A 22586-nucleotide genomic window follows, 5' to 3' on the forward strand; every position below is an offset into this window, starting at 1 on the left:
TCTCCTTTAAAATGTTACATTTACTCAGATTAAACTTTTGATCTGTCATCTATGTTCTATTACGAATAGAATATTGACATTTGTCATCTCCACATCATTGCATTCAGTTTTTATTCACAATTTGTTTAGTGTCCCAACTTTTCTGGAATCCGGTTTGTATGACAAAGCAATTAATAATGAAATAAAAGGACCTGGATATTTTTTTTATTTTATTTATTTATTTTTGTGTGTGTGTGTGTGTGTGTGTGTCAGGAAAGGGCTTCCATAGTCCGTTGTGGGCAGATGGACCTGACCATGGTTGAGTAGGAGAAAACAAGACCATCTGAAAACAATCTGATGTTTGTAAATGTGTTTACGTGCATGGACATGGATTCTCTTCTGCTTTGTGAGTGAAAACAGATCCAGACTAAGAGCTTCTCGCTTCACGAGGTTTGGCTTGAGGCAGGGGTGGTGGTAGGGGGGGGGGGGGGTGGGGGGGTGGTGGGAGGGGGTGTCTAGCAAGCATCGATCTGTCCCTCGTTAGGACCCGGGGAGGGACTCTGGCCTGGCTCAGCCTCTTCCCCTCCTCGCGCTTTCCCTCCTCACACAGTCTCGGCGCGCGCGCATCAGCTGCTCTCAACCGGCACGCTCCGGACAGCTTTAGGAACGGAGCCGGTGGCGAGACCGAGATGGAAATGAGGTAACGCGTGCAGTTTCTATCGTTTTGCATGGCTGTTCTTTTGCTCTGCTCTGCGAGAGTCCATAAAGAAGCCTTCCGTGTGCCTCTCCTCGTTGCAGGTGTCTCTCGAGGCTGGAGCCGCTGCTTCTCTGCGCGTGGATCTCGCTGTGCTCCGCTGCCGCGCAATGGCCAGGTAAGGTCCGGCACCTGCGCCGTGCTTGCGGGACGTTTGCTTGCATATGCTCCGTTACGCGTGAGTCTGGAAGCTTCTCGTGACTTCAGATTTAGGCTCAGTCTTTGCCAAGTCTGCTGAAAGCTCCCTCTCCTGAAGCTGGGAGGTTGTGGACGGCCAGTCTGTAGCCAGATACAGATGCTAATAGTTTTCCATTGGTTTATATAGGCAAGCATTGGGACCTGTTGAATTCATACTGGTTGTGCAGGCAGCATTCATTTCTTCCTCTGCACGTTTTATTGTCTTTGTACTTCATCTACAAGTTCTCCTACTGGGGAGATAGCTTTCCATATAGGCAAGAATTGGGACCTTTTGAATTCATACTGGGTCACGAAGGCCTCATGCTGTGCCCATGGCATTCATTTCTATTCCACTGCGAGTTTCATTAAAATGCTCAGTTTCTTTCTACCTCTTTCTCCCTTCTCCACCTGCAAGTTCTTCTGCTGGAAAGATCATTTCCATTGGTTTGTATAGGCTAGCATGGACTCATTCGAATTCATACTGGATTACAGTAGTGTCACCAGGTTGTGTGTGTAGCATTCATTTAAGCTTCCACTGCAAGCTTCATTGGGATATTCAAGGAGTCTTTGTCTCTCTACCTTCTCCATCTGCAAGTTCTTCTGCTGGAAACATTAGGATGCTGCTGCTTGAGCAAGCGCAGCCCAGAATCCCAACCAGTATAGTAGTCAGGTAGCCTACTCAGGAATTAAGTCCTTAAAGAGCCTTCTGCATAGTGTTCCTAAGTGCTGACATGTCTTGTAGATCTGGTTTCAGTAGTAACTTTTATTGCATGCCTAGCTTTGCAAGAAAGGGGTCAAGTCCCACCAAATTTCCCACGGCACTTGTCTTTTGTGACTCTCGTTAGACGTAGTCTCTCGTAGTCTTCGCGTTTTTACTCGCCCTGTGTAGAGTATTTGTCAGGAACAGCCTGCTCCCTAATTTTATGGTGATAGCGGCTTTGAATGGCCACATTCAAGTGCTCTTTTGAAAGGATTGGCTTCTTCCAGTGTGAATTATTAACCCACAACTCTTGTTGCAAGCCTGCATTTAATTTAGCAGAGGGTCTGTCTGTTGCTTGTACAGGTGTCGTATATATGAGGCTGAGAGAAACTGAGAACCCCTTATAAATATTTGATCGACCGTGATCACAGCAGCCTTTAATACATTTATATGGACAAAAATGTCCAAAATAGGTCCTAAATGGGTTTTGTTGGCGTTGAAGCTGGTTATGGATCAGTCACTGTGAGAGTGAGAAAGATACAGGACTCCTTAGTCGATCGAGGAGATTAGTTGTCCTTAATGTGAGTAGCTGTGTGGTTTGATTTGTAGATATTTCCAGCTAGAGATGGTATATTGATATCGATGGGTATCGGCTTCAAGCAGAGTTCAGCAGACAATGCTGGATTGGATATCTGAAGTGAAAAAAGCATGAGTCTGATCAGATTCTGAAACAAATCCAGCCTTGAAGTGTTGAAGACTGTGTGATGTGCTGTTGTTCATGGTGTATTCGTAGAGAGTTTGAGACGTTTAAGCATGGTAGACTACTTTTAGAGGCCTGCTTAATAAGGATAGCTTGTTTTAAAGATAAATAGCTTTTTAAAGTAGACATATCCAATCATATCGAAATAGTCAGATTCTCAAAATTGTAAAATTGATCAGTATTAGAAAAAGTGGCACCATGGCTTTGTTTTTAGCCATGGCGACACCAAATAGGATAGACTAGTAACCATTTATTTATTTATTAATTTATTTTAAGTTTAAGGTTTAAAACAAGGTCAACCAGAGAGGAAGGCCAGGTTCAGATACCCTAATATGCAGCTATCTGATTGCTGTATAGTAGAGTGCCCTCATTGGATAGTGTCTTTATTTGTCCATTTATTGGCATTGGTAGCATTTTACAGTTCATTGTATTCCATAGTGTCATTAATTTACTTTACAAAGTAGAACACCAGTAACACTACTGGAAGAACCTTCTGAAAAAGGCTAGTGATTGAGATCGCCCATAGGTTCCCCACAGTTAGATCCTAGTTTGTACAAGTATGTTGGTTAGCTGTGTCAGTAATTCAGCCAAGGTATTTTTAGCTGGAGTATAAAACATGCTGGGGGGCAAATTTGCCTTATCCAGACTGAGATCTTAAGAAAGAATGAAACTTCTTAGAAGAGTCTGTCTTCAAACCAATGAAACACTCGAGACATGAAGTTCTCCAGGATGACTGACACTGTACCCTGTCAGGGCAAATCTAAATGTATGAGAGAGGGGCATTGTCCTGTGGCCGCTGAGGTCCGAAATGCAGCCCCCCCCCCAATCCCTCCGCCAAGGCTTCGCTGAGAATTGAGAATTCCTTTTGTCATGCGCTCAGCTCCCCCTCTTTGAGCGTGTGTAGCCCGAGGCAGCGGAGCAGACCCGCAGGGGAACAGCTGTAAGGAGACACCCTGCTGGCACGTTTAATAGCCGAATGAGACGATGCATTAAAAATCACAGCAAACAAGGACCCCCACCTGCCACATGTGGATGCTTGAGCGCTAGGAGGCAGGAAGGTCCTGTTGAGAGCTGCGTGTACACCACAATAACAATACTCTCCTAACCAGCAGTGTGTGCACCGGGCACCATCAAATTTCATTCGCTTTATTCTTCTTCCGTTTCTGCTTTTTTCCCCTGTGTTTTTACTGACAGATTTTCCTTCACTGTTAAAAGAAGAACAGTCTTGAGGAACTTCTGGAGATTCTTTAGTTTGAAACTGTGGAGGATCTTCTTAATGTGCTTTGAAGAACCTTTAAGGAATGTTTCTTTCTAAAAAACATTTCTTGAAGGTTTCTCAAAGCACCTTAAGAGGTTCCTCCACAGTTTCAAACTATTGGAATATATAAAATAGGAAACATATCAGTAACTGTCTCTAATGTCCAAAGAAGACTTTTGGAGGAGCATTGCTGTGAGGATTTGATCGCCACCTCACCTCATTCCCAACTCCTAACTTATCCCAAAAGTATTGGATGGAGCACCATCCTTCCAGAGAACAGTTCCACTGCTCCACTGCTGGAGAACTTTATACCCCTCTAGATTCATGTTTATCTGCTTCAGACAGTCCTATTCTATTGGCTGTATGTCTCTATAGGGAGTGGACAAGCTGCGTGTCAGCAATGTGTGCAACTTAAATTTACTGAGTGCATTAATTGGAAGGGGTGTCCACAAACATTTGGACATATAAAGTGTTCAACAGTGTAACTGGAAAAGGGTTAGCTTAAATTGGGCAAATTGGTGAATTTTGTGCAAAATAGCCACAATAAACTCTGTTATTTTGTTCTTTACCTTAGAGTTAGGGACTGTCTAAAAAGACAAAAGCGTAGTTATGTTATTATATAGCATTATTATCTCTGTAAGCACATCTGCTTACAATTTTGTTGATTGTGTGTTTAGAAGCATGAGCAGAGATACTATCATTGCCACTACTCTTGCAAATACTAATAGCAATATTTTATTCTAGTAATTGTAGCAGTCCTTCACATTGAAGAGTGCAGAGGAATGAAAACACAGTGATGTGTTAAAAAACATTATAAACATTCAGTTCAAGAAAGATTGTGTTGTAGAATACAGTCTTCTTTAATTGGACCACAAGTATATTTAATAACTACTAACTAACTAGGTATTTCAGGTCCCTGAAAATGTAAAGGTGGAGATTTTTGAGAAAATGTAGCACTTTTAGTGTTAGGTCTGTGTTGGCTGTTACGCTTGCATCTTGTGGAATTTTCAAAACGCTGCTCTAGATGGAGACATATGAATCTATACTTTTAAAAAATATCATTAGGTGTGTACGGGGCCTTCTTGTACAAAAGCTGACCAGGTTTTAAACTTACTTTATGCTCATGTGTTGACATTGTAGTGTCTATAGCTTGCATTAAATATGCATTAAATATCACATTAACTCAGTTAACTGGGCACAGGCATCTGTTAAATCCTGAAAATTGTGATCCATCAGTGTAGATTTGCTCTGCTTTTTTATTTTTCATATTTACTTTATAAGGCCAACCTTTAGACATTTGTAGCCCAGCAGTTGGTCTCTTATTAGATCATGTGACCGTATTTTCCTGCCCAATCAAAATCATCTACGAATTTAACCCCTTAAACAGCCTATGGCATGCCGGCAGGCCGAATGTGTTATTACAAACTTCTATTACCAAAGAATTGCCCCGCCAGTTTCTACAGAAGTCCATGTAGTAACTGAGTAATACGGCTTAGTGTGTAACTGGGGGTTAAAGAGCAAAATCTGACCAAACAGAATGTTGGTGGAGAGTGGCGTTCATTCTGAAATGAAAGAAGGACTCCACAGCTTTGACCAGTATAGGTACGATAAGTATAAGTGATTCGGGAAGTTACTACAGAGACGTCTGCTGCTTACCTAAAAGAAGTTTCCTTCTTGTTGTCACCTCCATTCATTCTCATCGATTCTGCTGGTGGGCTGTCTAACTGCTAATGATAGACCTCCGCTAACCTTTCCTGACCAATTACACCTCTGCCTATTCATCTATAATGTGACACCATCTGGTTTTCATTACATGGGTGTCAAGTCTGCAAGTCTGTTCATTCTGAAATAGAGTTTCCCTTTAATGTGGCCACTTTAGAGAGAGAATAACTGAATCTCGGAAGTTACTTACAGCGTGTGTTGCAGTTGTACTTTGATGAACTGAGTTACTGTGAGGGATTAGTTGTTGAGGAAAGTTTTCAAGGGGGTGGATTAAACATGATGCGACTTGATAACTTGCTTTGAAGGCAAGCGCAGATGCTGGAATTATGCTGACTGCCTCAACTCGCTCTGCTGAGGGTTTCAAGTTTTAATAGAGAGAACAGCAGCCTGAATTTCAAGAGATTTCAAATGTTGGTGCGTCCTGTAGTTTTCGTTCTTTCTCTGAAGCAAATCTGAGCATTTGTGCTCTGTATACGTAGGCACAGCTTTTTGCCTGTGGCGGTGTTCCTTTAGGTCAATGGCTGAGTTCACTTGCATGAAAGACATGGAGAGCTCCGTGCTTAACCTCTGTTCTGGCTCAGCAGTTCCCGTGGCGTCAGTAATCCATGGATTTTCCAGTCAATAAACAGATTCGGTGATGGCTAAAGTTTTCTTTTTCCTTTACCCCCCTCAGAGCCCACTGCAGGCTGGAGTGGGGGGCCCTCTAGCATGGCCGACAACTGCTGATTTAGGGACGTGAAATGCAATTTTGCTTTAACCTGCTCCTCCTTTTCATGCTGACACCACCATAGAAGCTACCTCTTCAAAGCAAAATGAGCTATACCTACTTCACCATAGAGGCCTCAGCCTGTAGAACCCCAGCAACTCAAAGCCTCTGGACTCTGGAATGGGTTTAAACTTCAGACAATGCAAGCTTTTCAGATATTACACAGCGTAGGATTTACAAGGACACAGCCATCCATTAGATCCACAAATCCATTAGAAAAGCCTTGCTTGGACAGTAGAGACAATGACTCCAACAAAAGTAGGATAAACTCTTTTTAAATAGCCTTGATTTCAGAAGAAACAGTACATGAACAGGTGTCCCAATACTTTTGTCCATATAGTGTACCAATGACAAGTTATATACATCTGAGTAGGTCCTGAATAATTATTATTAGAATTTTATTAGATACTGAATAATTAGTGTCTAAATATTACTACTTATAAAATAATTAGTAGGTATTGTAAATTAGCACTTATATATAAGTGAATAATAAGTAGGTGCTAAATATTAGTAGATAATAAGAAGTACTTGCTGAATAACTAGTAGTTACTGGATAGTTACTATTTACTGAATAATTAGTAGGTACTGAATAACTTCTATGCATTAAAAAATGAATAGATATTGAATAATTAGTCTGTACTAAATTAGTAGGTACTATATAATTGGTACTTATTGAATAATTAGTAGGTACTGAATAGAATCTGGGATTCAAGGGGGTTAAAGTATGAATCTTGACTGAATGTCTGAGGTTTGATGTTGAAGCATAGCGAAAAAGGCATCAACAAAATACGTAACCTGAGTAGACCCACAGATGTCATGTCATGCTTTGATTTCTTAATCTGATCCACCTCTGATCCTTTCCCTTTTTTTTTAAATTTAGTCTGAGACATCAAACAAGACATGTTGTCTGGGCCTGGGCTGCCAGCTCTGACTGTGGCCTAGCACAACAAGTGCTGCTTATATACAGGGATCTATAGGAAAGCTTACAGTCCAAAGGTCCTGTGTTGCATAATGTTATGACTACCTTGTTTCCATGTAGCTTTTGGTCAGTGTGTATAAAGGTACATGACCTAGGGCACACCTTTCTTTGCTGCAGTAATGAGGCATGCTTCTCATAACTCTGAACGAAAACATAAGAGTGAAATTCTTTGATCTTATATTGACATATGTCAGTATATTCCCAATCACATATCTTGGGAATACCTTTCTTGCTTCTCTCTATCATAAGTGGCTTAAGTCTGATTGGAGACAAGCCAGCCCTCCAAATGCTGCACCTTGTACCAAAGTAAGCTAATGGTATTGTAGAGGTTTTCAAATTTTAAGCAGCTAGTTTAGTTAGCTTTGAGAAGCAAATTCTAGTTATTTGAGCTGTCTGGCTAAGGGCTGCTATACACTCATGCCACTATAACCACTAATCTTCAAAATGAGCTGCTAAATGCAGTATTATGCATTTTTGCATTTACTTGGACACTGCTGCAGTAAATACAAATCACACTGTCAGCTCCCACTTATGGACAGCTGTACACATGCATTTGTTGACAAGCTGAGAGATACAGATCCGGCATCTGAAGGTAAAGAAGCATGTGGACGGAGGCGGTAGAGTGATATTACAGGATTATCCACAAATATGACTCGGGTTACGCAGTGTTATGCAGTTCTGGTGAGAGGTCTTGTACAGCTCCACCAAAGTGAACTTCCGTAGTTCAGTAGCAGTGTTTTGTGCCCGGAGTGGCAATGATGGAGAGGCCATTCTCCCTATTACAGTCAGTGGAGCATCACCATGATTCTGAAGCTGCTATTTTAAGCTAAAATTGCTACAAAAGGTTGTTTTAAGACAAATATGTAAAAGTAGGCTATCATGCTTCCTCTGAATTAACCCAAAGTGTGAAACTTCAGGGTAAAACCTAAAACAATTGGTTGACTTTTCACATTTGATTCTCTGTGATAACCTTTATGTTGTGGTTGCTGTAGCGTAGTGGGTAACACTTGTCAGATAAATGCCATAAACTTAAATGCCATGAGTTCAGCACCTACTATGACACTGGATATAAAAGGTGTAGATGAAAGAATGAGCTCTGCTGGCCAGTTTCAGACACAGTCCAGCTGAATAGAGACCTAAAGGCTAGTGATGAATGGCCAGTGGTAAATGTACACGTGCTTAGTGAGAAACTTGACCCAGCATGCTGAAATGAGACACGTCGTAGGGTGGAGACTGCAGGCCTGCTGATGAATGGGAGCTGACTGTGAAAGAGCTGCGCTTAAAAAGTTGATCACAGGGCAGTGCGCTCAGTGTGTAAGTTGTTCACAGCTTTACTTAACGGAAAGAGGCATTACACACATTCCTTTACAGTAAAGAGGGCAATGTGCTGAGAGTCTAGCCATTTATCAGAGAGCATGTCTAACTCTTCAGAAATAAATGTGATATTAATTTTTAATGCAAATCCAAAAGGTATTTCAAAGGTTTCAGGAAATATGACAATAAATGAAAAAAATAAGTGTCTGGGGTTGGCACTGGCCCGCAGCTTCCTTATTGGGGCAAACCTAGTAATGGCTGTAGTTTAGTGTGATGGTTAAAGGGTACTGAAAGGGTGAACATCAATTGCAAACTGGGAAGGTTGCAGCCCTGGAGCTGTGTTTCCTCACCTGCTTGTGTCTTAAATTTATGACTCCAATACTGAGTTGCAAGTGCAAGCATGCAGTATATGAGGTTAGTCATTTTCATTAAATATATGTCTTTTATATATATTAATATTTTAAGAAAAACAATATTTGAACAAAAATAAATGTAAGTTCTGGAGTTCAGGAATCAGATTCACAACAGCTAAATGCTGAAAAGTATATGAGAAGACATTTCTTCCATCGTTATAGGAGCAGAGCTTGCAGTTTTAACGAACATGCCATGACTCTGACGTAGACTTCTTGTTAGGGCTTTTCTCAAGAACAAAGTTAGGACATTTCTTAGCAATATGCTGGTGAATGAGGCCCAATGTTTTTCAGTGCAATTCTTGAAAAAAAAACGTAAAAGGCTCTCTAATATTCTTTTAACAAAGTCTTTAAGATTTTCTTAAGAAAGCCCTTGGTTGTTTTTTTACATCATAGTAAAAACAGATCTGTAGATCTGAACCTTTAAATTGCCAAAGAGCCCTTACATTAGGGCTGTGCAATATATCATAATTGTATACAAGATATAAACAATGACCATATTCGTAATAGCACACCTGTTAAACAGCTTACCATCAATGTGCAATTTAATTCAATGTGGGTCGTTTGTGTGGGAATGGTTTGGTTTCTGAAGGGATGACACTTAGCAGACTGCAGTCTTGTGTAGATTATGCTGTAGAACATAGTAGTTAAGGAGCAGCATGGCGACTTAACTACAGCATAATCCATTGCAGTTTGCTGAGTCAGTGAAATCATATCACATCATACAGTGAAATGTCATTGTATCTTATCGTATCGTATTTCACCATTTCTCTTAAGCGTTGATATATTTTATATGTTTCTTAGTCATATTGTCCAGCCCTACTTTACATAGGTAAAGTAAAAACCTTTAAAAATGTCTTCACACTCACACCTGACATCTTTTTTTTTTTTAATTAAATAAATCAAAGAAACATTTGAAGCTCTGTTTTTAAGAGTGTTGCTAAAAATTCTTAATTCTTAAAGCCTTTTTCAGCATTGATTCTCTATTATGTGTGATGCATTTTACTTTACATTATTCATTATTCGGTTGGAGGATAAGCAGAATCAAATGAAGCATTTGATCAAATAAACAACTAATTCATACAATCAAGTAAACAAGGAATAGAAGTGGCATGGAGGAAAACAGCTAACAGGAAAAAAACACATCCTAGAGGCTGACCTTCTGAACTCTTACTAAGACCAGAGTAAAGCTATAAATTATATACATTATAAAAATATCTAAGAACATAAATTAGATCTTTATTATCATTTTAAATTGATCATAAGTGTCTGTAGTTATAGAAAAAAGCCCATTTAAGAATTTTGCTCCTGAACTTCTCCATTGTTCTTAAAAACCCTCTAGACAGAAGCATCAGCATAGCTAGTAAAGCAGCTGGGGGTACCCAGTAGTTCAAAGTGCTGAAAACGAAGGCTGTGTGCCGTTAGACCAGCCACAAGAGAGGTTTTATTTTGCACCATAAGTTTTTCTGAGTGTCTAATAAAAATCTGTAATGATGTTGGGTCATAAAAGTTAGCAACGTACAGCCATTAAAAGCTGTGTTCAGTCCTCATGTCTGAAAACACCAGGCTTATACTTGTGGCAGTCCAGTACAAGCATTCAGGTGCAATGCTACATAAAACAAATAGATTATAGGCTATTAACGACAAAGTCAACCACTAATAAACAGCTCTCTGGCTTCAGTCGAGGACAAGGTTGAGGTTGTACCCGTTGTAAAAGTGTCATGTGGATCACTGCTCCACTTTATCATCCAATACATCATCTGTAGAAGATCACAGCAGCATTAGCTTAAGCCAGACACATAAAGTTGCAGTATGTACACCCACTGTCATAAATACCATGGAGGACACATGACAAGGAGAACTGATGGCCAACCAGTCATGGTTTCCTTACTGGGTCACCAAATTGGAAAGCATCCTGTACCTCCAGTAGATCAGCGTGTTTGCTTTGCTGTTTACGAGGCAGGATGTGCTATCAGCTGTTCCCGGCTGATTCAAAAGAAACCAGCTGTACAGTGTTTACTCTGTAGGCCAGTGGTCCCGGGCAGCCTCTCATTTGAGTTCAGAGCCGAAAAAACACCACCTGAAAGTGTGTCGTCTTTACTTTTCGAGATCTGGGTCGTCTTTTTTTTTTTTTAGCTTGGTGTAGCTTCAAACTGCATGGCTCGGTTGTTTGCTTCTGCAGTTCTTCAGAACCATCGAAGAAGAATGATGTGTTAGCAAGTTCAAAGCTTAAATTTTGTCTAAATATCTGATATTTCTCATTTTTAGGCTGTTAATATATATAGCATATGAATATACAACAGCATTTCCAGCTTTCACTATACAGACAAAAGTATTGGGACACCTGCTCATTTATTGCTCCTTATCAAGGTCATTAAAAAAGGAGTTTATCCTGCTTTTGTAAGGAGTAACTGTCTCTACTGTCCAGGGAAGAAGGCTGTCTTGTAGATTTCTACTAGATATTTTTCTTGATATTTTTATTTAGTGTTTTTTAACATTTCTCATGTTCATTTGTTTACTCTCACAGCTGAATGAGGGCTTTTCACATTTGGTAGGCATATTTCCAAAAAGTAATGGAAGTTCATAATTTCAACTTTTTTTATCAGAGTAAATTGGGAAATTGTTCAGTTCTATATTTAAATAAATGCTCCCGTTCTTTAGTTTGAAAAACATTTTTGTCACATTTATGAAATATTATGGATCAGTTGTACTGATGTTCCTCATTCAGCAACTGTTCTTAGGGGAAAAAATCCTCTAAAAATCATCTTCTGCAGTTCTTACAAAGATCCCGACAGTGTTTTCTAATTTGGGATTTGTTCAATTGATGAGAATGATAAGATCCATCATTATAAGAGCTGAGCTGTGAACAATTTAAAAACCTATGTAAAGCTATAAATCTGACTTTCTTTCTTAAGAAAGCTTGTGGATCATGTTGGTGGATGATGCCCACTGTTTTTCATTTGTTTATATCTTAGATCTTTTAGTTTTGACAATTTGACATGTTTATGTAAGGGGAACGCAGTGTGAGAAATTTAGATTTTGATTTCACACATTTTAAGAACGTTCCTGGAGCGTTGCTTCTGTACCGTTACAGACTAGCCTTCCTGGAACCTTTTGGAAACGTTGCTGAACATTCTTTTAACGCTTTTAACGGTTTCAGACTGCCCTGTATCGATACATCCACTGACACCTTTTCAGTTGAGTTTTCTGGTGTCTTGGCCTCTTCCTTTCCAGCGGGAGGTACGAAGCACTTACTTACTGCAGCTTTCTTCATATACTGTCTATTCTTTCTCTCTCTTTCTCTCGTGGCCGGCACTAGACCATAGTGGCAAAAAACAATAAGGAAAACTGTAATTACTGCTGTAGTGACATGAAAGAGGGACTTGTAATAGCCTTTAGTGTGTGCACCCAGCCATCACCAGGGCTAATAGGGCGTTGAGTGCCCTCTCACTGCTGCTCACGTCTTCCTGCCCAGGGGAGAAACCATCACTTATTTACTCCCTTTTCCTATAATCTCAAAAGCAGTATACCTGTATGTCGCTATTTGACAAATGACAGGCCACGAGGTTGTGTACACACCTAGAGTGCCTTGAAAACGCACTGAGGATAAAAGGCCGCAAAGACAAATGGGAGAGGTTAGGCAGAGAGGAATTGCTGTGTGAGCTGTGTGACACTTATGGAGTGCTGGGCAGTGCTGGCTTGTTTCTTTGGTTAAGAAAAAAAAGGTCATTGCTCTCTTGCTGGCTCCATAGATATCAGGGTGTTTTGTTTTTCCAGCTGCTGTTGTGTGAGATTGACTTGATATGGCTGCAGCTGTCCTTGCTCTCTGGTGCTTGAGACTGAGACTGTTCTCAGTTGTGGAATTTCAATATTTTGTCAATACTGGAATTTTCTATGCTTCCAATACTGTATATAAAGCAACCTTATGTAGTAAGTTTAACAAAAAACCCAGTTTCAATTAATGTTAATGCTCCACTGCCTGTAACAGGGAGAATGGCGTCTCTGTCATTGTCATTATGGGTCGGTGCTGCACTACTTCTGCAGTACTGCACTATGGCACTTTGGTGGAGCTGCACGAGACCCTCTCTAGCACTGCAAAGCCTGAGCCATATTTGTGTAAAATCCTGTAATACTACTCCACCACTTCAGTCCACATGTCTGCTTACCTCCAAAAACAGATCTGTACCCCTCAGCTTGTCCATAAGGAGCGGCTCGTAACATTTTAAATTAAAGCAGCATCATGCAAAAGAGCTCCCCCTACAGCTGGGAAGTGTAGTTTGTGATTTTAGCTAGAGGTGGGCAACATGACAATATTTTATCGTATCATGATACATTTTGTCGCCGTGATATGCTTAAGGAACACTGATCAACTGCACATTTAATTACAAACAGTGTAATTAGTCTGGTTTAACTGGACTAAGTGCAGCACATTTTGAAGAAAGATCACTGTGCTAAATATGGGACAGTGTTTGGATGGTAGTAAGTTTGTCTGCAATCATGTCTATTATTATGAATATCTTGAAAATGTCTTTGAATATTGCGATACAATATTTTTTACCATATTGCCCAACCCTACTTTCAGCCACCCTCAGCACACCTTAAGATGCTACATGCATTTCTGGACTAGCTGAGAGATACAGCGTGGCACCTGAAGTGAAAGAAGCATGTGAACTAAGGCCAATCATTTTTACATGGTATGTGAAATCGAAGTCTAAATTCTGGGATCATCACAGGCTTTTCTGTTGCTTTTACCTAAACACTGGCCTGCAGATGCAGCAATAAGGATCCACTCTTGAGTTTATGTTTGCTGTAAAAAGAAAAATGATTAAGTCTAAAGTTCAGTCTGATTGCAAACGTGCTTCTTGGTTGATTTACTGCTGTTTTCAGAGAGCTGGAATCTGCCCATTTCCACAGTGACATGCAGCACAGATTACTGTTTTGAATAATTGTTCTACATTACAGGTATGTTGTTCTTTACAAAGCGTTTATGTGCTGTCTGGTCTTGCCTGCTTATAAATGTTTGAACCTGACGGCTATGAATTTTTGTGAGGTGCTGATGTGTCATGTTCAGCTGGTTTTGTCTTTGTCTGATCTGAGGAAACTAGTTACAAAACTGTTGCTTGTTGCAGATAGTATCGTTTCTGGAATTTACCCTTTTGTACTGTGGTACATTGTTTTCAGGGGTGGAGAATGTATAGGAAAAGCTGTACTGAAGTGCAAGTATGTAAAAAGTGGAAGTATGGACTAGAAATGTAAGTTAGAACATAGGTACATATTAGCATACTATATTAAATACATAGTATATTTTTTGTAATTTATTTGAAGGAAATTGTTGCAAAAAACTGTATTTCTGTTTACTTATAAATTTACTTATAAATATGGGAGTTGTCCTTTACATTTTAAAGATGAATGGGCCAATGGAAATGCTCCAGAATGTCTTGGAATAAAATATTTTTTTACATTGACTTCCATTGAAGGTTAAGAAAGTTTTTATTTCTTATGTAAAGATGACAGTTTTTTGTGTGACAATTACAAAATATTTTAAGAAACACATTAACAGTGTATATATATTTTTTATTTCAATAAGATAAAATAAATAAACAAATAAATAAAAATTGTTTAATTTTTGTACTTTTTCTCCCAATTTGGTACTGCCAATAAAATCACCAGTAAGTAGCTCCCCCTTAGCACTAGCAATGCTCCCAGACACTGGGACGGAAAGGACCTCAGATACATGCAAAGCCAGCCACGGCCTCCTTTCAAACTGAAGATATGACATCACCAGGGTGCCAACATACTTGAAAAAAAGTGCCGGGTCCCCAGCTCCACTGCACCCGCTAACAGATGCCTGTGCCAGACAACACTGCTTAAGAGCGATGAGGAGAGAGAGCCATCTACCTGTCAGTTGTGCACGGCCAGTTGTGCTCTCTGAGACTCTGGCTGCTGATGGCAAAGCAGCATGGCTCGGGATTCAAATTCACGACCCTTGGGCCATAGTGGGAGCACCTTAGACCACTGAGCCACTTGGAGCCTTGTGCACAACAGCTGAATGGTAAGAGAAAACCAGAACAATATATTGGCTTGAAATCCACCCTGTGTACTCTGACGGTTTAAGAGGAAAAATATAAGTAAAAAAAATGAATTTACTAAAAATACAGATATTCAGTTTCTGTAATGCTCCAGTAAAAGAAATAATCCAAACTAATATTTTAATACAGTTAGCATTTCCCTTGACTGTTTGTATTCCTCTAGATTGGGCACTGGGCTGGTAATGAATATGTAAAGATGACTAGCTGTGCCTCTGGAGCTTGTGTCAGGTGACTTCAACAATCAGGTCATTTCTACTGTCAGCAGTCAGTAAGTGCTGAAAGCTTGCCAGTGGTAAAATGGGTCTGACAAGTGGTTTCCATGACCACCAGGTGCAGATTTGCAGGACACAAAGCATTGTTGGGCCTCAATGTGAGAAATAAGATCCCCTTCTCTGGCACTTCGGCCCCCCTCCCAGTTTAAGGAGCGCTTACATGGCCTGAGTAACAGTCTGGTGAACGCAGGCCCGGGTGTGGATGAAACCAGATAGGCCCTCCCACGAAATCTATACCGGCTGCTTTATTCTCATGAATGAAAATGGGATTTGAATGCCGACCACTTTACGACACATAAGACCGCAAGGGCAAATGTCAGCAAGTTCTAGGTGCAGGTCACTAGGTCTGGAATATCGCTTAACACTAATATTGATTCAGCCACTCACAGTCATATTTTAGATTGGGACGTTCAGTTTAACTTGTTGGCTCACAGTTTGCGAGGATTTTTTTAGGTTTTGGACTTAACCTTTGAGTTCCTTGTCTTGTGATGGGCTTTTAAAGGTGCATTGGCTTTTTAGGAGATCTTTACATTCTTCCCATTTGTCTTCTTTTCAGCAGCAACTGCCTTCATGGACAGTTCTCTTGTTTCATGCCCTTACAAACCTCACACTGCAGGGGTGTGAAAGGCGTGCTTCCCCTGGGCTGGGGAGATTAGCATCAAGAGCAGCAAGCTTGAGAACAAAAAACGGATTTGTGGAGCCCTTTACCACATTCTGGACCCCTTGAGAGTTGTGGCAACTGGGCTGGAGCTTGATATGGGAGAAGGTATCATTCATGCATTTTGCTTGTCAGCAGAAGAATGCAGAAGAAGAGACTTCATCTCCTCAGTAGGCTCCACAGCCAGGTGCAAGAACTGTTTTGTCCACTGCCACACTGTTTACTGTAGGAGGTCTTGTGAACCGAAGAACCACTCAATGAAGTGTTCGTTTACTGGAATTCACTAGATTTGGTGGAGTTTTGCGCCTTGGCCAGAAGCGTGTTTCTGCACGCAGCAGTAAAAGCACATATCATCCTGTTGCCATGGTCTCCCTCTCACTGTCTCTGGTTTCAGGAGCGGTGAGTCAAAGGCATTTGTGGTTAACACGAATATGGTCCTGACCTGGAGGAAGATGTCTGCCCTGGCAAAGGTTTAGAACATTAAACACTGATGAAGACTTCTTAAGCTGTTTAAAGCAGACACCCTGGTACTTACTGGTATAAAACCACCCCAGTCTCTGTCACGGCTAGTTCTAGTACGCCTCAAGGAGGTTCTTTTGGATTGGTGCATTTCATATGTTGGCATTTACCATCAAAGAGATAAAGTTGGTGCCTTGGCCATGAATCAGGGCTCAGACAAAGAAATATTCATTTAGCTGGTGTTGGCCTGAGGGAACCATAACATCCTTTGAAACCTGCAAAAGTGAGGGACAAGAACTTCTCACACCAGGAACAAAGGCGAACATGGCTATTGCCTTGTGGCCTTTGACCATTCCTTGAGTTATTACATTCAGCTGTCTGTATATGGTTTAAACATTTATGAAAAAAAAGTGGAAGATCTGAAAGACAATCTCTCCATGGTTGTACCGCTGTCCATTCAAGTTGAGCTTAGACTAGCTTGGTGAAGTCAGCAGTAGGTTCTCTCATTACATTTTGGACAGTTGTTTTTTGTTCTGCATCTTCTACAATGAGTGAGCAGACATTGACCCTGAAATTCAAGGAGAACTTTAAGACAAAAGTAGAACCATGACAAAGCACAGTTTGTCTACTATGCATGATAAATGTAACAATGATTAATAAACAGATTATCCTGATAATCCTCTTGTTTATTATGCTGAAGATCTTCCTTACAACACAAGTCTTTCGAGCGAAACTATTTGCAGTCCTTTGTTTATTCCTGTTCATTTACATCCATTTGTTTCTCGGCCCCCAAACACACTCTAAACAACCTGTGCCAAGTGCCGGCTCCACATTTGTGCTTCTCCATCTAGTGTTACACTGCCATGACACTGCTTTCTAGAGCGTGATAGATTTGTACTGGTACCACTAGGTTCTGCCTCTCAGGAGGACAATTCTCTTTTAGTCTCTCTTCTTTGCAAGTAAAGACCTCTTTTTACTGTCTCAGACTTGCGTTGCATGTGATAGTACTTGTACTCAGACAAATGTAGTTCCTGTTCTTAACTTGATCAGATTAGATACTGCTTAAAAATAGAGGTGCTCCAAAAGAGTTAAAGAAATTCGTTTGAAGAACCATTCTTGAATATGAGAGCTGTGAGTATGAAGAACCTTTTTTAACACTCAAAGCTCTCTTATACAATTTCTTTATGGAGCTTATGATGCACTTTATTGATATTTTTATTTGTATAATGTATATATATATATATATATATATATATATATATATATCTTTTTAATTGTTTCAATAACTCAGAGGAACGAAAAGTCACAGTTTTTGTTTGATTTAGCCAAATGCATCATTAAACAGCTATTTGTTGCTGTAATTCAGAGGAGGCCTTGATCGGTTTTATTCAGAACTGTTTGGCTTCTAGTTAGCTTCTTTAGTTTTGCATTGGAGCTACGAGGCTACAAGTGACATAAAAAGCAATCACTTGTTAGGTACATTAGCCTTGTAGCTCCAATGCAAAACTAAACAAGCAAACTTTAGACACCAAATATGATTGGGCTGGTCAACAACCTTTGAGATAAGGTGGCAACTCTATAAACTTGGGCCCTGTTTACACCTGGTCACTTTTACACCCGTGTCAGGATAATATCTGGATAAGGCAAAGCCACATAAAACTGCAAGTGTTACGACTCCCGATACCAGATACAAATCCGATCACTCAAACCACTTCGCATTTGAGCCACATATTATAGCAGTGTAAACACATTCGTCTCTCCATTCGACACACCAACCAAAACCACTCGAAATACAACCTAAACACCAGTAATGATTGCTGCGCAATGAGGGAATTTGCATATTCCGTTACACACAGACATTTTCTAATTTTAGTCTGCTTAACTGGCGACGCATCTGATAACCCAGTGTAAATGCATGTGTCTAAAATCTTATTAATATAACATCTGAATACTAGTCACATGAAGTGACCGGATGTCAACAGGGTCTTGAACCGTTTCTTTGGGTTTGATCAAAGAAGGCCCAGTGCTTTGTCTGATCCACCTCAAAACCCGACTAGTTCTAGTCTTGGACTTGTCTTGGACTTGATCATAATACAATGAATACAATGAATGGCATGGTTGGATGGGTTGGATGACAAAGTACTGGATGGTCTGTCAGGTCAGGTGTTCACATGCCACAAGCAGCAGTCCTAGTCCTATACCATCAGAGGGCAGAGTCTAAATCCCTCTTTGCAACATATCTAGCAACAAAAAAAAACAACACAACACAATGTAGCTGGCGCTCCCCTTTCTGTCTGGTTCTCAGTAATTGAGGGACTGACACTCTCTTTGCTGCTGAAAGACCTCTTTGTCTGGCTTCATGTTGCTGATGCACCCGGGAGCACTCTTGTTGATGTGGGTTGCCTATCAGCCCTCAAAACATTTTTATATGATAACAGCAAAGCAGATCACCATGCCATCTTAATGGAAGATTGATGTTGTTTGTGGACACCCCTTCTGATGAAAGCCTTCAGATGCTTGAAGTTGCACCCATTGCTGACACAGCGCACACAGCTTGTCTAGTATCTGTAGAGAAGTGCAGCTAATAGAATAAGAAGGGTATAAAGCAGTGGGACGTAAAGCAGTGGGACTGTGTTCTCAGGAATGACGGTTGGTGCTCCATCCAATACTTTTGGGATGAGTTAGGGCATTGGGGATGCAACGTCCTGTCCTCACGAGCACTCTTGTTGCTGAATGCAATCAAACCCTCAGAACAGTACTACAAAATCTAGTAGAAAGCCCTGCTTGGACAGTGGAGACAGCTACACCAACAAAAGCAGGATCAACTCTTTTTTTAATACCCTTGATTTTGGAAGACACAGTGAATGTGCATATGTCCCAATACTTTTGTCCATTTAGTAAAGGTGTTTAAAGAGTTGTATAGTGTCAGCAGTCAGCATTCAAAAGCTCCATTCATAATTTTAAACCATCAGAGGTCATAGTTTGCCTGATAATCTTTGAGTATTAGATTTCTTTGACAGCCAGTAACTAAGCAACAGGGATTAATTCTGCAGAATGGCCTGTGCCATGGAATTTGATGCCAGCTTTGAAACACAGCTCCCCAGACACTTACGGTTGACTTGAACGGCCTTCATCCATCCTGCATTTTTCCTGCATTTGTCTTTCTTCCAGCTGAAATGTTGACAAGACAAAAAGAGAGTGGACTTTTCTTTTACTTTTGCAGGACAGGCTATGAATTATCTTGGATTTCGACTTGATTTAGGTGCTTCCACTACAGCTCCAACTCTCTAAAATCAAAGATCTGAATTCCAGTCCCATGCAACTTCTTCTCTTCATGGATTCTAATTTGCATAGCATTGTTAGGAGCCAACGGAGGGGGAGAGGGAGGGAGAGGGCAAAACGCTGCAATGTTCGCCAGTATTTCAAATAAATTGATTCAACATATTATGTACCAAGTGCTCTGGAAAGAGCTTTGCTCAAGTCTGTTTAAATATTTTTAGATGATTCATGGGCCTTGGAATAAACAGTCATCAACAAGAACAAGCACATAGTGCTGTGACCATGATGGAAAAATGAAGCACTTGATCTCTGCGCTCATGCCAGCTTTCATAAGCAAGTTAAGAGTTCCACCTGCTCAGGCACGTAGTATGAGGTTCTTCTTACCATGAATCACAATGGTGCTGCTGATCTATTCATAGCGTAAAAAATCCATATTTTGTTTTAAATAAAACCTTAGTTTGAAGCCTTATGTAGGCCTACAGTCCTGAAATACTTGGAAATCACCCTGTATCTCAGATCAAACAATCCTGCTTTCCTCGGATCAGTGTAACCTCATCCTATCAGACAGAGCGCGAGGAAAAAGCCCTTTCCTGTGAAGGCCTGAAAAGCCTGGCCATGTGTTCCACCTCATCCCTTTCATGTAATCGTTTGCTCACTACAAAGGACAAAAGTATTTGGACACCTGCCCATTGTTTCTTCCCAGCATTAATCCTTTTGTAGGAGTGACTGTCTGTACTGTCCAGGAAAGGCTTTCTATTATATTTTGGAGCATTGCTATGAGGATTTGAGATACTCACATTCACTCAATTAAGCAGACTTAATTAAGCAAAAAATTTACTTTTTTACTTTTTGTACTGAAACGTACAGTCGGTTATTAATAATGCACTCCAAAAATCCAATACTGGAGTAAAAATATTATATATAATTATTTTACTCCAGGATTGGATTTTTGAAAATTCTGAATAACAAATGCTGTACTAAACTTTTGGTAGCAGTTTTTAGTTGTGCTACAAAATCAACCACTACAGATAATATTATCAGCATAAAAATGAGTGAAATGTTGAAATTACAACTGTCGGATGAATTTCAGAATTTCTTTCATTGCTTTTCATGAACATGTGCATTTAGGCTAAAAAACTTTGACGAGTTGATTAGAGCCACAAATTTCAATGGCAGAGATAAAACTAAGCAATTCAAAAATATTGGATTTAAAAATATTGGATTCTGGCTTCCTGTATCTGTGAGGCCTTAAAAACCTTTGTTTGGCCAACACTGAGCAGTCTCTAGCAGAATGCTTCACACAAATATCTTAATGTTGTTAACACTGTCAGAAAGTTTCAGGACCCATTTAGCGTCAGTCGCTAGCCGTGGTAGCCTTTTTTGGTGAATTCTTTTTTACAGAGTAAGCCCTTCTCTTGGGACCACCCACAACAAATGACTCAGCCTAAACACTCGCAGTAGCTTAGATTCCCTGGTTTGGCCTGAAAAACCATCTGTTTACAGTGACAGAAAGGCAAAGTTATGTTGTTTCATTTGAAGTCTGGTTTCCTTTGTGTGTGTGTGTGTGTGTGTGTGTTGGAGGGGGGGGGGGCTTTAATGCAAGGGAAAGATGTGGTTGCTAATTCTTCGTCCTGTCTCAGGGGTGTTGACCATACCAGGAACTAAACATGTTTTGGTTGTTTACTGGCAAAACATTCCCAGAACACAGGATTTCTATGGCTTACAGCTGGAGCACTGAGCTGTGTGGTGTAGCGTACAGAGTATGTCTGATGTAGGTGTTGCTGGTCCAGAGAAGTCATCTGGGAATGCACATTCAGGGATAGGGATATAAGTGGATTATCATTAATCATAAAAAGCTATGAGCAGCTACATTTCCTGGTGCTTACTGATCTGCTGAACTGTTACTTCATGGTTATGTGATAATGTGAAATCATTTTTACTTAGTGATTGACAAGGGAATGCTAGGAATGCCGGCTGGCTGGTCAGTATGTCAGTGAGTGCATAGGGAACGGTAAAGAACTGGGCCCCAGTTTCATTAGATGTAAGTGCTTTCAGGAATGTGAACAGGCGCTGTCCGCCTCCAGAGGAACAGAACAAGCACAATAGCAGTGCAAACAGTCCACATTTTATTGGTCCACAGGCGTTTGGGATTTAGTGTTTTTGAGAATCCTTTCTGTTTGCATGATTCATATCATTGCTTTTATATCATCCATGGCATGTGTGTAGCCTGGCGATACACGCTTAAAAATGAAAGCTGCTACAAAAGTTTTAGAACAACGCTGTAGAAGAACCCATTTTGGTTCCTTAAAGAACCTTAAAGTTTACATTTACATTTATGGTTTGGATGATGCTCTTATCCAGAGCAACTTACAAGGTTACTTGTATGACAGAGGTGGGCCAATGTAGTTTTGCCCAAGGATTCTTATTGGTGTATCGCTGCATAGTCACCCGGACCGGCAATCGAACCCTAGTCTCCCACATGGTGTGGGAGCGCACTGGCAGGTAGTGGTGGTGTTTGTTGCGCTACACCAACCACCAGATAAAGACACAGTGTTCGGCTGTACTGTACAACTCTGAATTAGTGTAATGACAAAGTTGAATTAAAAACCTTAGAAACTTGAAGAACTTTCTCTTGGTGTAAAGGTTCTTTACCAGGTTAAAGGTGCTTCACACTCATACGTCTCTATTGCAAACATGTTTTCTTATAGAACCAAAAGTGGTTCTTCAAATGTTGGTCATAAGTTTAAGTGGAAGATGCCCAAATGCACAAGTGCACTCTTAAAAATAATAGTGCTTCAAATGGTAATAGAGCGATGCCAAAGAAGAAGAACCACGTTTGGTTCCAAAAAGAACCATGTTTGTAAAAGAGGCGTCTGAGTGTGAAGGACCTTCGCTTGATGTAAAGTTCCTTTACTAATTTAGAGGTTCTTCAAGCTTTTTAAAATATAGTTATACTGTGAAAAGTGGTTCTTCGTTTAAAAAATGTATTTTGCTACAAAATGTTCTTAGC

At 40.3% G+C, this 22586-nt stretch overlaps 1 protein-coding gene across 1 annotated transcript in view; it reads left to right on the plus strand.

Moving 5' to 3' along the window:
- Positions 1–599: 599 nt before the first annotated feature.
- The window catches only part of col18a1a (collagen type XVIII alpha 1 chain a), a 102072-nt gene continuing 80085 nt past the window's right edge, over positions 600–22586 (plus strand). Inside the window, exons 1-2 of the mRNA XM_072685558.1 lie at positions 600–679; positions 778–851. Of these exons, the coding sequence (XP_072541659.1) occupies positions 669–679; positions 778–851 (85 nt within the window). The 5' untranslated portion in view covers positions 600–668. The remainder of the gene's footprint in view (positions 680–777; positions 852–22586) is intronic.

The sequence above is a fragment of the Salminus brasiliensis genome, chromosome 8, assembly GCF_030463535.1.
Source record: "Salminus brasiliensis chromosome 8, fSalBra1.hap2, whole genome shotgun sequence".
NCBI lineage: Eukaryota > Metazoa > Chordata > Actinopteri > Characiformes > Bryconidae > Salminus > Salminus brasiliensis.